General features: G+C 42.5%; 1 protein-coding gene across 8 annotated transcripts in view; it reads right to left on the bottom strand.

Annotated features, from left to right (window-relative positions):
* Positions 1-16,981, bottom strand: part of pcloa (piccolo presynaptic cytomatrix protein a) — a 63,624-nt gene that overhangs the window by 20,187 nt on the left and 26,456 nt on the right. For 6 of the 8 annotated variants that reach the window (XM_046379346.1, XM_046379347.1, XM_046379340.1 and 3 more), the window contains exons 4-8: positions 14,324-14,533; positions 7,264-11,347; positions 5,424-6,961; positions 2,407-4,468; positions 638-685 (exon numbers count right to left, since the gene is read on the bottom strand). In XM_046379346.1, coding sequence (XP_046235302.1) covers positions 638-685; positions 2,407-4,468; positions 5,424-6,961; positions 7,264-11,347; positions 14,324-14,533 — 7,942 coding nt within the window. The remainder of the gene's footprint in view (positions 1-637; positions 686-2,406; positions 4,469-5,423; positions 6,962-7,263; positions 11,348-14,323; positions 14,534-16,981) is intronic. The other 2 variants (XM_046379343.1, XM_046379349.1) reach the window with 1 other exon arrangement.

Genomic DNA, 16,981 nt, shown 5'->3' with positions numbered 1-16,981 from the left:
CAGAACCAATCTGAGACAATCGTGACTTTTTGATCTTACTACATGTGATGAGTTTTGTCAGATCTTAGAAAGGTGATTACATGCCATTAGGTAAAATTGGACTCATGAAAAGTCGATGCTAATAAGTGATTGGGATAAAAATATGAGGAAAAAAACAAGGGTTTAGAAAGAGTGTTAAATTATTTAACTTAATTATTTCAAGGGGTATGATTTGCACAGGTATTACCAAATAAGTACAAGAAATGCAGTTTGTGAATGAATAGAATAGTATTAATACATGATGTACAGCAGCAAAATCAAAACATACAGTGTGGTAATTTTCCATGAATGTAAATGTTGGGTGTGTACATATTTCCTTTAATTATTCTCTTACTTCAATTGTTGCAAATGTGAGCGTTTCCTCTAAAACATATAGCATGTTTGTCTTATCAGATGACTTCATCTCAATTTTGCAATGTAAAGTCACTGAAATGTGTTTGAAGACATGCCATTTAAAGCAGTATTTATTTGCCATTTTATGAGCGTCTGTAATCTCCCCAACATTCTGTAATTGTTTTATGGTGATGTGCATTAAGACTTGTGGTGCATGTTAATATGTTAGCTAATGGATGACGGGAGAACCAAACTAATACTCTACCATTGGTTGCATCGTTTCCGTTCAAAGTCATCAGGGAATCACTTAGGGCTGGAATCAAGGCAAATGGGTTTACATAGCAAAATAATAGGATATGATTTTATTAAAAAGCAGTTACTTCTGTCTTCAAGACAACTCAGAACTGGGATCTTTAAAATTTTAAACCACAAGATTAACATTGGTACATCTATAAGAATCTGAATTTATTAAATCTGAAAAGACTGTCCTCAGCTTGGAACTTTAGATTTTAGTCATGACTGGAAAAGGAGGCAAAATGCATATTTAATGTATGGCTTACAAATTGAAGTGATGGTTTATGACTCTTGCCAAGTAAAACACAATCAAAGATTATAAGAGATCTTTGTAGTAAATTAAAATTTATTTTATGTTCTTGGTTAAAAATCTAATTATCCTGTTGTTATCCTGTTGGTGTAAGATACCATTCAGCACATTTTGCAATACAGAGTCTTCTTCATGGTGACAGCACAGGATACAGTATACTTTTACTAACAGAAAGTGCATAGAAAAATAAATCTTTAAAGTGTGCTCAGCAATTAAATGAAGATAATCAGAATGTTAGTGTTGTTGCATGATGGATTTTTTTTTTTTTAATCAGATTCTTTCCTGTTTTATTCTCAATATACAAAACAATGATGGGCCTTTGTAATAAGAGTGTGTTGATTTTGATTAGTAACCTCTAGGAAATGCAGTATAAAGAAACTGTGTAGAAAGGTCAACACGCATAAAAACATTCCATGCAACATCAAGTCACTGATGCATCACAGAACATACAAGCAAGTATGCAAGACAACACATGCAAATTACACTTTTATATTTATTCCACACATTTGAGTATTGCAACCAAAGATCATGCATTTTAAAAGATACAATCAAGGTCCGCCAAACGTGATGAGTATCCTGCTTTAAACTATTTTTATCTAGGAGTGCCATTATAATTAGGTAACATTTTGATGTTATAATAATTTAGCCAACAAATATACGTATACTCTTTAATATGATCAAGAACTACACAAACTACAAGCCACTTTATGCTTTAACTATTGTAGAATCCAAAAATACATTCCATGCAGCGCTGGTTATGGTATTACATTATACTGTTATTTTGAGAAGTAATGGCAAAAGAACTGGTTCAACTGACAATTATTTGCCAATTATGTGAATTTTTGCAAATGGAGGAGGCACTTTTTCATTCATGGGAAAAATGTTTTGGAAATCTTTTGAAGAATTACTCTGCTATTGTGGTTTGAGCCTTGTATTAACAAGCAGTATTTGAAAGAGTGTAAAATGACAGCAAGCTCTAAATAAAATATAGACGACCACAACTGAGAAATTGCTATTTGTGGAGGGAAACCACACAACATAGCTGTAACAAAAAGTTAAACTGTATGGTGTCGTGCAGTGAACTAATATCGGAAATGCTACACAACATCTGAAATGTAGACACACAAAGTGCATGCATAAAGATATATTCAAGCACACCCTGTAAGACATTTAGACAAATGTACCAAGGCATGCATGCACACCAGATTTCAACGGACTGAACAAATATACTGACACCAGAAAAAAAGATACATTGAGCAAAGTTAAACATGAAAAATAGACACATGCAAGATTATCCATAAATACAGAAAAGCTAAAACATTTATACAGTAGAGATAAATGCAAGCAACACAAACCATAACCAGACAAACTCAAGGACACATTGATGGTTAAGGAGCAAGAGAGTGACAGTGTGACAAGTCTGCTTTTACCTTCACTATCTGACATGGTGCCCTGAAGGTCATCCAGCAGCACATAACCCCTACCCCTGGTTGGTTCTTCCCTGATATGTTGCTGCTGCTGGGAGTCCTGCAAGGACAAGCAGGAACCAAACTGGTCCCTTGAATCAGCTGAGATTGGTGGCAGGGGTCCCGCTGATGCGCGGGCCATACCCATAGGCTGCCCAACAGGGCTCAATGGACTTTCTTCCTCTGAGTTCTGTGCCACTATGGGTATTCGGCCACGCCCACTTTGTACAATGGGAAGGCTGGTGGGTTTTGTGCGACCAGAGGGGGTTTGATAGCTTGGTCCATCTCCAGATGCTTCACCGTCTCCCTTAAGCCTCAGTGAAGAACTGGAAGGGTCCCTTTTGATGGACAAGTCCAGGCCATAGCAAGATGTGGGCCTGGATGAAGGTCTTGAGCGACTACCACTAGGATAGGCAGAATCCAAGCCTAAGCTCTGTCCCAAGTTTAGTGACCCAGCCAAATTGGCACCCAGGGTGGAGCCCAGGTATTTTTGCTGCTCTGCAATATTCTTTCGAAGACCAAATGTAATCTCATCTTGCGACAGCCGGCTGGATCTCGCACTGGTAGACCCAAGATAGCCAGTATAATCTGTGTCCAAACCTCTGTTATCTGTAATGGAGGAATACTTGGAGGAGATTTTAGGATCCAACAATGGAGTCTTATGTTTTTGGTACAACATGGATGCTGGAAGTTGTTTTGCTGCCTGTTTCTCAAGAGTCAGGCGACTGATACTGTATTTATCTGACTTTGGATAGTGTCTTTGGGAGTAACTTGAGACGCCAGAGCTTGGGGTATAGTAGTGCTGGGAGATACCTGTCAATTGTTCTAAGTTTTCTGTACCAGTACTTCTCCTGAACTCTTGTTTGAGCTGCTGCTTCAGGAGTTTCAGTTCATAGGGTTCCTCCATTGTATCCTCTTCATCAGGGGTCTTTCCAAATGTATGGAGTCTAGAGGTGGATCCCAGATAGTCAGTTGACCCCAGATCTGCAGCACTCCTCCGCAGCAGCTTTTCTGCCTTAGCCAGCTCCCTTTCAGCCAGACTATATGATGAAGAGAGACCTGTGGAGCCCTTTGCTAGCTCTGCAGCATCTTCCAGCAACATGTAACTCCGAGGTGTATGGTGATCTACATCAGTGTAATATGAATCAGAGACAGCTGACATAGGGCTACGTGCTATACTTCCCACCTCCAATGCTCTGAGGTCAAGGTGGTTGCCATATTTGTCATACTTGACACCCAGGTAAGCTGATGATGTGGGATCAGGCTGGCGGCTGATGACATCATATTTAGTTGCATCCAACTCTGACAGAAGGGCTGCTTGTCTGGCAGCTTTTTGCTGCAAAAGAAGCATCTGGTGGTAGCTCTGTTGTTGGGAGCTAGTTAGTGAGGGGACTGAGGAGTAGATAGAATGAGATTGGTAGGACTGGGGTGTCTGGTAGAGCGTTTGCTGGTATTGGCTTTGAGGGTACTGGTATTGGGAGTATTTTCCATACTCATGCTTTGTTTGGGGTGGGACAAAGTCATCTAATTCTGACTGGGGAGCTGTCCTGGGACGTTCAAGACCATGACCTTCAATCTCCTCATCTTCAGCACCTCCACGCCCACCTCTAGTCTCTCGGATGTTACTAACCTCACTGTCTGACATGTAGTCTCTGTCCTCTGCGACACTCTGTAAGTAGGCCCTTTCCCTCTTCTCTCTCTCCTTCAATAGCACATCTTTTCTGCGATTAATGCCCATTTCAAGGTACCTAAGCTTGGCATCGATTTCTTTCTCCTCCTCATCTAGTTCTGCTTGACGTTTACGGAGCTTGGAAGATTCACGTTCCACCAGATCTAGCTCACGATCAATGTCTTGTAGGATCTTGGCACGTGCCATGTTCGAATTGCGACACATTCTTCTGCGAGCAGATCCAGTGGTGTATGCTGTTTGACCAGTAGCTGTTGACTCATCCTCTGATGGCGGATTGGGGAGAGTCCTCTTCACCTTCTTTTGAGTGCCTGTTGGTGTTCCACCTGAGCCTTTGCCCTGTATGGGGAAAAAAATAAATAAATAAACGGATCACGGCTGTAGGAATTCAAGCACTTCTCTTAATCCTCAAAAAATGAGTGAGCTGGTTATGCCTTTCCCTGAAACATATTACTCGTAGAACATTGCCTAATTTTGCATAGTTTCAATTATTTTGTCAAACTAAAGAAAGGGAAAATGTGAAATAGTTCTAGTCTATCTACACTGTTAATGTAGAGTCATAACAAAAATTAGGACATGAACATTGGGGAGTATGAATGTATGAAAGGTTATGGGAAAACTGATCATATTTTGTGTCTCAATAAGATAGATATTCCTGCCTATAAATGTTACCCACTACTCACTAAATTGTAGTCTTTCATAAGTGTAGTTTTGAAAAGAAGTAATTTATTCACACTGAGCCTCTAAGGATCTCTGACAGCTCAATATTTTCATGCAAGCTCAGCTTATTTTCCATCCTTTTATGTATGTATGAGATTCTCAAGAGTGAATTGCCCAGGCGGAAAACTGACTTCCATAACTCATGAGTGCCAGAAGCAACATGCATGCAAAAGTGGATATGCATAACCTGTTCAGTTGTTTCATTTACTTCCCTGTATGTATGTGTTTCTCTTTGCATGTCCGCATATCCAAATTAGAGTACTGCACATTAATTTTTTTATGTTTTCATAAAAACACAATACAGTATTATGGCAGAAATGCACACTGCAGTTTTTCAAGATTCGTCTAAAACTCAAATGCCACTATAAACCAAAAACATCCACCATTTGAGCAGTTACCATGGTATTTTATCAAGAACTTGGAAATACCAGACATATATAACTTAGCTTTGCACATCACTGACAAAAAAACAGGTTAAACACAAATATCATCCCATCTTCTCACAATCAAAATAAACCCACTCTTGTATTTCTGTTATTTTTTTTTTTTTTTAAGTGATCCTCATTGTACTTACAGTACAGTTATCGTCATACTGCGTGCCAGATGTCGCTCTTTCTTCTCCTGTTGGACTCATGGGCTTGGGGTCAGACATGGATCTTTGCATGGCTTTTGGTCCTCTGGGGCTTCCTGGAGTGGCTTTTGATGGATCCTCATTTCCTCTTAGCCTTTGTGGGCTTGTATCACCAAGCGATTTCTCATAGGACACAAATTCAAGTGATTTGCTAGGAGAAATACAAGGGGATATAGGGGAATAAAGCACTTTGGGAGATTTCGGAGGGGCCTGAAGTGTAGAGGAATCAACTTTGAGGTTAGGAGAGTGGCCTATTTCTAAGGGTGTAGGTCGTTTCTTTGGCGATGTCCTTTCAGAGTCAGACAGCTCCATCCTGGTGTCCATTCTAATGTTCCCATCTGTATCTGTTTGTATGGAGATCTCAGTGTGGGCTTGAAGAGACATCTCTGATTGCCCACCCCTATCACCTCTGGCAGTGCGTGGACGGCTTTGTCGGCTTCTGGTCTGAGCCTCCCATTCGTCTTGATCCTCATCATCAGTCTGAACACAACTGTCAACACTCTTTTTAGCACTTCTCTTTTTTCTCCCTGCTGTGTAAGCTTTGCTAACTGTCTCATCCTCTTCATCTGTCTGGCACCCACTATCTGTGATCTTTCGGGCTAGCACTGTGCCATCAGGCCCTAAAACAATTGCCTCCTGCACGCCATGACCTGGTATGTCCCCACCTGGGTACATCTGACGAAGCTTTTGCTCTTCCAGTTGCAGGCGCAGTTGCTCTTGCAGTCTCTGAATCTGCTCAAGCTGCTGCTGTTGCTGGGCATAGGTTTCTTTCTGCATCATAAGGTGAGCCTGTCTTTCCTCCTCTTGTTGGGTCAGGATTTGCTGCTTCATGGCCTGCAATTCCTCCAATTCCTTTTGTACCAGGAGCTGTTCTTGCTCACGGAACCGCTGAATCTCCTGGCGCTCCCACTCCAATTCCTCAGCCAGGCGCTGTTGCTTGAGTTTCTCCATTTCTAGCCTCTCACGTTCTGCCTGATACTGGTCATCCCCAGGAACCATGGGTGAAGACAGAGCCTCAAGTGAAGCAGCTATGGCCTCCAGGGATGCATCAGTGTAGGTGTCAAGGGATAAAGAGGCTGTGGTGATAGTATGGGCAGCAGTAGTACCCCCTCTAGATATCTCCAGATTAAGTGGGCCATCACCTTGCTCTTCTGTTGTAGCAGTGGAGATGGTGGACAGGAAACTGTGGGACCGTGTAAGTGGCATGTTCTGGAGGTTGGACAGGGAAGGCATGGTATCACTGGTATGCATACCTGACAAGGTGTTATATGATGTACTAAAGATGGACCCAGGTTGGGTGGTAATGGCATATGTAGATGGTATTGGCGCTGCAACAGAGGAATAGACCACTCCATTTGATGACCTTAAGACACTGCTTGTACCAAAGAGTGTACCAACGGCACTTGTGTCTCTGGCTTGGGAATAGGGTGGAATTGTCATTCCTGCATAAGTCCCTTTCTTGGAGTAGTCAACAGCTTCACCTGTCAAAAGTCAAAAATATCAGTTGAGTCCAAATAATGCAGACTTATTCAATGTCGAAACAAGCCATGCCTTATCCAAGTTACGAAAAAGTGGGAAAGAGGAAAAAAACTCGTTGAGAAGTGCAACAAGAATAAACAAGATAAACAGTAAAAGCATGCAGGTACATGCAAAAAAATAATTGTCCATGCAAAACAAAAATAAATGAAAAAGTAAACCAAAAAAATGCCACATTAGCCATGAATGAGTGGAGGCAGTTCAAAGTGACATTTAAGTGACAGGTCTGCAATGTCACTCCACTGACCTGAATCAGAAATCTTTGCAGAGGTAAGATCTACTGCACCCTCCGTGGTGCCACTGAAATTATAGCTGTTCTTACTCTTGTAAAAGAACAGGCCAGCTTCTGCTAGATTTGTGTCTGACATTGAAGGTTTAATTCCACCAAACCCTCTCATGCCATAAGGTGATCGGTCATACTGATAATGGTCATCACGATATCCAAAACGGTCTTCAGGCAGGGGTGTGGTAGGTTGCTGAGTGGTGCAGCTTCCTGCAAATGGCAGCTTGTACACAACATCACAACATACAGCTCTTTTTCCTGCAGTCAGATCCACTGGTTTGCCATCATCATCCGTGATTACAGCGGTGGCCACTTCTGCAGAAGCAGCATCCACTGATACCACAGTGTTGAATGATTTTGTTGTGCTAAGGTCAACAGCTCCTGTCACTGTGGATGTACCTGTAGTTAATCCATTGGCAGCACTTGCAATAGAGGTGGGTGCAATAGTAACAGGGTTGGTCTGGAAATTCCCTCCACCTGTGCTTGATCCAACCGATAGATTTATAGGGATCTCTGTACCAGCATGAGTGGAGGGCTGAGAATCAATGGGCCGATATATAATTTGAGAAATAGGCTCAAATGCTTTGTTTTTTGTTAACTGAAGGGGCGCTGAGGATGCTTTAGAGGTGTCTACATTGTTGTTTTGCTGGATTGTGGCAGCACAGGTCACAATGGTGATGCTGTCAGTCACTACAGATACAGTGGAGGATTCAGCGCTAAGATTAACCACAGGTGACTGCACAGCACTGCTCTGACGACTGACATCCGTTGCAAACGATTGACGTCTCGAGTCTGGGCCAGCAGAGAGATCCACGCCATTCATGTCTGATTCTAGGTCCACCTTCATAGTCCGAAGATCTACCACTTCCGAAGGTTGGAAGGTCTGTCCATTCTGTGCTGGCAAAGGGGGCTTTGATTTCTCCACTGAGATTGGGACACCATTTGCCCTTGGAGCTGGCACTGGTGGTGCTGTCCTTTCATGAACAACGGAAACTGTGGTCCTTTGGACCTCTGTAGTGACCACTTGAGAGATGAGATTAGGCATGACCACAGGTGGCTGTGCTGAGGCAGATATAGCCTCAATTATGTGACAAGAACTAGATACATGTTTTTCTGGGCCACAAATCTCTTGACTTTCAATGGATTCAGTGACACGGGTGTAAGCCAGTGGTACCCTGGTTGTTTGAGGAGGGGTTGGATGTGAATGTGTATATGACTGAGGTTGAGGCGGTGGTGGGGTGAAACCTTGTGGCTGAGTTTGGCGTGAAGGAGATGCTGGACCAGGGCTAGAGGGAGCTTGAGTTGAGACACCCTCTACTGGAGAACTGGGCTGAGATGGTAGCGTGATGACCACATATGTGTCACGAAGATTCCTGGCATATCTTGGAGAAGAAGGAGACTTTGGTGAGGGTTGAAATGGCTTGCTCTCAGAAGAAGGGCTCAAATTCAGGGCTATGTCAGCAGAACTGGTGGGAAGTACAGTTGGTCTTGGTGGGTGTGGAGCGTGGGCAGGTGAAGAAGGCTGTGAGCCAGGCTTTGGTGCAATTGGTGGTTTGACACTATGTCCTGGTCTGCTATCCCCAATTGCAGTCGGAATAGAGGGCTTTGGGGGAACAGGCGGGGGAACGTGGGGTTTGTACATTGGTGTAATTACTTGTTTTGAAGGTGATCCTTGGCCAGTAGTCATAGCTACTGTCTCTGGCCTGATTGGAGCTGCTGCAGCCTGAGGTGGAAGAGGAACCGGAGGTTTCCTGGGAAAAACGGTAGGTTTTGGTGGGGTGGGAGGAGGCAGTGGTGGTGCAACAGGTACTTCTGCTTTTTCCTGAGAATTAGGCCTAAGTGGAATGCTTGGCTTGGGAGGTACAGGTGGGGCAGTTGACACTACACTGGGAATACTGGGTGTGTACTGGGGGACTGTAGGCAAGGGTGAGACACTAGCAATCACATGGGCTGATGTTCTTGGGACTGTACTGGATAAGTCCACCACATCGGCCTGGGATGTTGTAATTATGGCATGACTTTCCTGATCTGATGTGGATGATGGAGTAGACTCAGAAAACACACTCAAAGGTTCAGTTTTCACATCTGATGCTGTCTCTGATACTGCAGTTACCTCTTCTTCTTTTTTGGTAATACTCTCATCATCAGAAGACAACTCTCCTGAAGAGCACTGTGTCACTTTTAAGTCTGGGATGGGGTGGAGTGCCCGTCTGGATGCAGTAGATTCCACTTCTGGCTCCTGCTGAGTTGGACTTGTTCCAGGAGTCAGCACTCTTTTCATTAGCTCTTCATAAGCAGTTTCAGCATCTAATAATGGCTTTCCATCTTTTCCGCATGTTACTGTGCTGCTTTTGGTGAAGGTATTCTCAGCAGGATGCAGCACAATTTCTGGGTTAGGGCTTTCATTTTTTGGCTGCATATTTTGATATTCCTGCTCCAGCTGCATGAATTCTTTTCTCTTCTTAATCATGTCTTCATAAACTTCATCTGGTGATCTCAGCTTTTTGGGCTGAGCAGGAACAACAATCTTCTCTGGCTCCCCGAGATCAGCAGTTGAATTGTCAATAAGAGATGCATAAGCATAGTCTTCAATGAGCATGCCTCCATAAAGGGACTCTTTCCCTGGTTGAACCTCTCTTTTGTCAATAGTTGGAGATGTAGCCCTCAGCATTATTTCCTCATAAGTTTCATCTGCAGATTTGAGAGGTTTTTTCAGTTGTTTATTAATATTTTGATCATCTGTTGGGGAGTGAAGAGATACTGATGTAGGCAGTTGATAAGTTTTCTGAACTGCTGCAATCTTTGCAGCATGGATTTCAAACCCTTCAGGATCTGATTCAATACTGGGGGAGAAATCAGAGCAGGATGATCGTCTGATCTCCTCCATTTCTGCCTCTTGCCTCAGTTCCTCAGTTGGAGAGGCATCTTCAATGGGGGACAGGTTGCTTGGTGGTGTCTTTGGATGCTCTCGTCTCCTCTGGGCTCGAATCTCTTCCTTGTCTTTCTTGGATTTTTTCCCTGAGCCCTTCTGTTTCTCTTGCTCCCTGAGGAGCTCCTCTTCTTCCCGCAACTCTTCTTCCTCAGAAGAGTCTTCAATAGTTGGCAGCATTTGACCAGCTTGCCTGTGTTTGGCTTTCCTATGCTGTTTACCTTCACCAGAACGGACATGGCTCGGACTACTATCACTGTCTTCATCCAGTGATGAGAGGGATGTTGGGGATGTCCCAGGAGTAAAGCTAGATGCATGTAGACTTGATGATCCCTCACCTCGAGATCGATCATCTGGAGAGTCAGTTAGGCTTTCCATTTCAGGCTCTCCATCATCATTAGGTATACGCATAGGGCTGCTGGTTGTATTCAGCTCCATAGCATGGAATTCACGAACTGCCATACCAGTCTGACGGTCCTCTTTTAGTTCTGGTCCCTCTTCTTTGTCTATATCAGGTTTATCCAAAGAGCCTCTGAGTTGCTTATCTTCTTCATCATCTGGACTTATAGTGCTTTTCTTAGTAAGTCGCCTAGCTTTTCCTGATGTGCTCTTCTGTGCAGCTTCTGTTTTCTTCTGCTCTATTTGCTTTTTCTCATCTTCTCGGATCTTTCGCCGGATAAGATTTTCCTCATCAGACGGGGAGGCATCCTCATTTTCACTCATTTCCATTATCTGCTTTCGGATAAATTCCTCATCATCCCCTGACATCGGGCTCTCTTTTCCAAAGCTTTCACTGCTATCATCCAGGGAATCTGCTCTGACATCCATGGGCATGAGGAGCTTTTTCTTTGTGGTACCTTTGATGGTCTTCTCAGAAAGTTCTCGCTCATCCTCTGAGCTAGGGGAATCAGGCGAGAGAGGAAGCACCTCTAATTTACGTCTGGTCTTTAGAGTGTCTGTTAACTTCTCCTCATCCTTTGATTGCGTGCTTGCCTGGGCCTCAAGAATAGGAAGCACTGTGCTTTCCAACTTTGCCAGGTCTGATGGGCTGGTGGGACTTCCTTCCTTGGCAGCCATCTCTTTCTCTCCAGGCTCTTTCAATGTCTCCACTGTTTTCACCTAATAGATTGAAAGAAGACAGAATTATTTTTTCCCCCTCAGATTTTGCAGTAAAAATTAAAACATCCAAATGTGTAAGCACACAGTGGAATAACAAATGGAGAACAAAATATGCTCTCTAAAATTCCATCAATTAGTTAAAAAAAAACAGTGTATTTTTTCCAGTATATAATATGAAAAAGTAATTATCACATGGCAGTCAATTTAATTTATTCTTTTTAATTTATGTTGTGATCATATCATTTTGTTCGTATTAAGATTATGTACTAAGTATTTCGAGGGGAATGGAAGTTTTCATAATCACTGAAGTTGACAGATCGTATGGACTTACAATTTATATTATAAAGTGAGACCTTAGCCATTTCAGTTTGCCATAACTGACCTCCACATAACCAAATAGTTTTTAAATATAGCAGAAATAAGAGCACGAAGAGAATCATATAATCTACCACTACTTTTTCTAAATACTATGGTCACCTCAGCAACTGTCTCCACATTAGTGTTCTCCTCCCTTGAGTCTTTGTCCTGGTCATTAACCACAGAGACTGGGATTTCAGGTTCTGCTACAGGGACTGAAGCTACTGATACTGACACACATGCATTTTCAAAGACTGTCTCTGATACTTCATCTGTCTTTGATATTGTGTTCTTTCCTACATCAAGCTGTGTCGTATTATCTTTGTCACAGACTGTGCTCGTTACTGAAATAGGTTCCTGGATGTTGCCAGCAACAAGTTGTGACACAACCTCTTTTTTGTCAAGTTTTTCTTCCCTCTCTTTGATGAACCCTTTGTGTTCTGCAACTTCGTCAAGATGTTTTTCATTGTTGCCTATGAGAGCGGACATCTTTATCCCTTCTTCATGCTGATTTTCAGCAATACTGCTTGTCTTCTTGTTTGAACCAGTTTCTGTCTCATCCTGAATGAGTGTCTCCTCACAGGTTTTATCCCTGACTTGTATCTCACTAATGACACCTGAAGACAGCTCTGCACTTGGCGTTGATTCTTTCACATTTCCGTTTTCAACCACTGCATTATTCTCAGATTTATCATCTGTTTTTAACATTGGTTGTATAGGTGTCTGCTTTTCCTCTTTTTGGACTGCACTCTCTGCTTCAACAATAGGCTTTTCTTTCTCCTCTGACATGTCTGACAATGATACCATCTCAGTAAGTCTTTCCTCAGCAGGCAATGGCACATACTTTGTTCCTGGTTCTTTCTCTTTATATATTTGTAGCTCATCTTTTGGGTTTTCTTTATCAACAGCTAACTCACTTGCCATTTCTGATTCTTTCCTTTCTATTCCAGGACAAATATTCTCTGTGTCACTACAGGAATGTGCTCGTCTTGCTTCTGTTTGATTAACCATCTCCTCCAGAGGTTTCTGGTCATTTGCCTTCTCAACTGTTATCTGCTTAGTTGCTTCTTCTTCAGAAGCTTTTCCTTTGTCAGCTTTTATTTCAGTAGCTCTCTCTGCACTATTCTGAACTCCCTCGACTTCAAAATGTTTGTCATTAGATGATTCATTCTCAATTCCTGCCTTCTCAATAGCCCTTTCCTCACAGCTTTTGCTTTCAATAGCTTTCTCCTTCACATTTGTATCTTCAGCGCCGTCCTTCATTGTTTTCTTCTCAGCTGATGTTTCCACATCTGTCTTCTCAAGTAATTTCTGCTTAGCTATTCCCGCTTCATTATTTTCAATAATGTTGTCCTCTTTTGCTTCAACTAGAGCAACAGGAGCTAACTCATCTACTGGGTTAAGTGCAGTAGACTCCTCCTCTTTTTTTAAGGGTTTGTTTTCCACTTTATTAGCTTGGCTTTCCTCCTTAGCTGAGACAGCGTGCTTGTTTTCTGACACTACTGGAGAGCTTTCAGATTCTCCGCATTTTGCTTGCTCTGTTTTTAATTCTTGTTGGATCTTGTCAAGTTTAGGGACCTCAATGTTATCAATTCGAGCTATATTTTCTAAAACCTCAATTGGAGGAGGACAGGGAGCATCTTCCGTGAACACTGGCTTTTTTATTATCGGTTCTACTTTTGTTGTTTCTTGTGCAGTAACTTCTTTCTTGGCATCAAGTGCTTCACTGTCAACCCCTAGTTTTGTAGTTATGTCTGTTTGCTCCACATTTAAACCTGTGTCTACCATATCTGATGGAGTCTGACCTGCTTCCGTGGCTTGGGGTTCATCTATCTGGGGTTTCATGGTTGGTTTACCAAGTTCCACCTCTGTTATCTTGTCCTCTTTTAAATTTGTAACTGTGGAGTCTGACTGTGGCTCAAGCTGAAGAGGAACTTCCTGTGACACGTTTTCAGTGATCAAGGCAGGCTTTGGCTCAACTGATTTTGCTGTCACATCTGGAAGCTTTTCAGGAGTGAGCTTCACTTTCTCATTATCTGTCAGGGAAGCTGCAGCCTCACTCTGAATAATCTTGGGGTTTGGCTCTGTTTCTACCTCAGCAGGGGCCGTTGTCTTGCCTAAACCTGTATTAATCAATAAATTTTGCGTCTCACTTTCCACAGGGAGTGAAAGATCCTGTGTCGCATTCTCACAGCTGCTCTGTTGTTTTTGTTGAACTGCTGGAACTTCACTGACAGGCGCACTCTCAACTTGTTGCGCCGCATTGGAAGGCTCAGTCTCAGAGCAAGGATGCTCCTCTGCTGCTTTCTCAAAGCTACTTTGTTGTTGCTCAGCTGCTGCGATTTCAATGACTGTTGCACTTTGTTGGTCTGCATCAGATGCCTCAGTGTCAGGGTGAGGTTGACCCTCTGTTATTTTCTCAGAGATATTCTGTTGTTGCTCAACTGCAGGGATACTCTTAGCTATGCTCTCTGAAACTGAAACTTGTTGTTCAAGAAGAATTACAGACGCAGGTTCAGCTGCTAATGGTTGTTTTTGCTCTTCTGACTGTGGTGTTTCCTGAGGAGCATTATGATCAGGTGAAGCTAATGCAGGTGTGGGAATGGTTGCAGGGACTACCTTGGCCTTAGGAGCTGGTGGGATTAGATCTGCTGTTTCTACTACAGGTTTGCTAGCTAAAGCATCTGGGGCAGGAGTGGCGGAGGGAGCAGGAGCAGGAGCAGGAGCAGGTGCTTGCTTCATTGGGGAAGCCGCGGCTGGAGGCGGCGTGTCTCCAAGCTGGCCCGACATGGCTCTTTGGGTCTGACAGTTGAGGCAAAGCCATTCTTTCTGTAAGAAAAAGACAAGAGAAAATTGATCATAATTAATACAAATTCTTAAAAGTGTTTGCTGCAATACTATTACTACCACTAATTTAAAATAGAAGCACTTTAACGGCACCAAATGACTTAACGATACTGCTGTAAAATCCCCACAAATCATTAGAACTGGAAATGTATTTTCTTAATTCTGACACAGTTGCGTGAAGCATGTTTCTACGTAGTTAAAACGTCACTGTTACAAGATGACATTGTAACTTCTTCTATTTCAGGGGAAGCTTTTGCATTTACGGGATTTAAGAGAGGTCCATGTATAATGCATGGTAATGGGACAGGGGTTTACCAAGGCATGTCAGAAAGGGTTGGGTGGCCTGTGCAGACATTTCACGCAGCCGACTTAACAGAGAGACTGTGTCTGAAAGTGAATTTGTGTTTGTATGACTGTATAACATGGTAGGCATACAGCATGTCCAGTAGAATGTGTTCACTGAATAACTTTAGATCTGACTGCACCCATAATCAAACACGAAAGCCCAGCACATACCAATTTAAAGGATATTTTCATTGTTTTTCATGAAGAAGTATGAAATTTCACCATAATTTCCTCTTTAAAATCACATGGGATGTAGTTCCCAAACAGTGTTGCAGTGGAACAAGAAACAAACACATTGCTGCCACAGCCGTTCTAACCTGTCATCTCAGAGTTCTACTAAAGCTGTCCAGTCACGGCTATTGTATTACAGCTGTATATTTCCAGGTACTCACTTAAACACAAGGCTCTAGAGGAACATACCTAAGCTGAAAGCCCTGCTGGGACCTATAATTCGAGATCTATGGCTTTTATTGTAGTTTAGAATCCAGAAAGACTTTGCTTTAAGTGGAAATTAAAGTGATGCTAGACAATCCACTTGTTGCAATTTGATAAAATACTGTAGCTATAAACAATGCAAAGGTGGACACCCATCCAATGTGGAGACACCAAACCAGAACATGTGTTGTGTACACGCACACACACAAACATGTTTCTTGTTGCTCCCTCTCTCTCTCTCTCCCTCTCTCTCTGTCTCTGAAAATAAAAATGCATCAACAAATGGGAATGCATTCAAGCATTCAATCTATCGCTTTCCTTGTCAACTCTGACCTTGTGTTCTTGAAAGAAGAGGGAATGCATGGACGCAGAGGTCCAAAAGAAATCATCACAGAAAAAGACCACTGATTCATTAAGCTCATACGCCACATGCACACACACTCACACATACACACAAATACAGTAAGTCTCAGAAGAGGTAACAGTCAGCATGTTTTCAGCCATCCTCCACTCTGACGTCAACACCTCATTTCACATTGCACCAAGCACTCTGATATTCCTCTGTGAGAGCCCTCTTGTGAATACCTTCGCCTGGCTTAACAGGAGGGTTTATGTTAAATTCGGGCTTCAGAAAAGGCACACAGCCTGCATATTAACCCATGCAGCAGACAAGCCACCTCTCTCCAAGCACTGAGAGAAGGACTGAAAGATGGAAGCAGGAGGAAGAGGATACAAGGACAGGGAATGTTATAGCGGCAAAGTTGGGGAAAATAAGGCATGAGCCGCCATGTTTCAGTCCACGCCTAAACAGAAGGAAGATTACACTTTGGAGAGAATGACACGCCTGCATACATATACAGAGTAGCCACCACACCACCACTTTCAACACTGAGATTTGCTACTATGAGTTACATTTCCACAGAAATCTAGTTACTCTTCAGACATGATGGCAGACATAGTACATTATTGGCATATCACAACAGTCCACTCAAAGACTCCCTGTCGAAGTTAATCTAACTCACCACCGCTAAGTTGCCATCTTCAATGTATTTTCTACTGACATGTCTTACAGCAACCACCCTGAAAGGCCATCCAGTCGTTAATTGTCCTCCTGGCTTCATTTAAAACTAAATAAAGGAAATTTGGCAGCTCTGACTTTGACACTGAGAAACCAACAGATGTTGGTACACAGTGCTTAACTTCTAAGGTAACCTAGATCACAGCAAGAATACAGAGAGATGAAGAAAAAAAGCAAAATATGTCATGCATACTAGTCATTAGCTTTCACAATCGGGGGCCGTGGATTTCTGTCTGTACTAAGTTTGGTGGCCATTCGTCAAATAGCGGTTGAGAAATTTTTATCTAGAAAAATGAGGTACATTGACCAATCAACGGACAGGTTAGACAGATGACGCCATCCATAAAGCCTTGCTGCTAACATGGCTAAAATTAATGAGTAGGTTAACTGCAAGTGACAATAGTCAATAGTTTGAATTTCCTTCATAAGAATTAAGAAGAACTGAGTGAAATTTTCATCAGTGCTGCCATATCCATCACAAATGTTATTATGTCAGTGTATCCACAGGGATTTTACTCTCTTACCACCTTTCCTTGCAATTAACACTAACAAAACAAGGTGGTTTTTCATAT

This window comes from Scatophagus argus, chromosome 22, assembly GCF_020382885.2.
Source record: "Scatophagus argus isolate fScaArg1 chromosome 22, fScaArg1.pri, whole genome shotgun sequence".
Taxonomy (NCBI): domain Eukaryota; kingdom Metazoa; phylum Chordata; class Actinopteri; family Scatophagidae; genus Scatophagus; species Scatophagus argus.
Note: the sequence above shows the minus strand (reverse complement) of the source record. Positions and strands in the feature narration are given on the sequence as shown.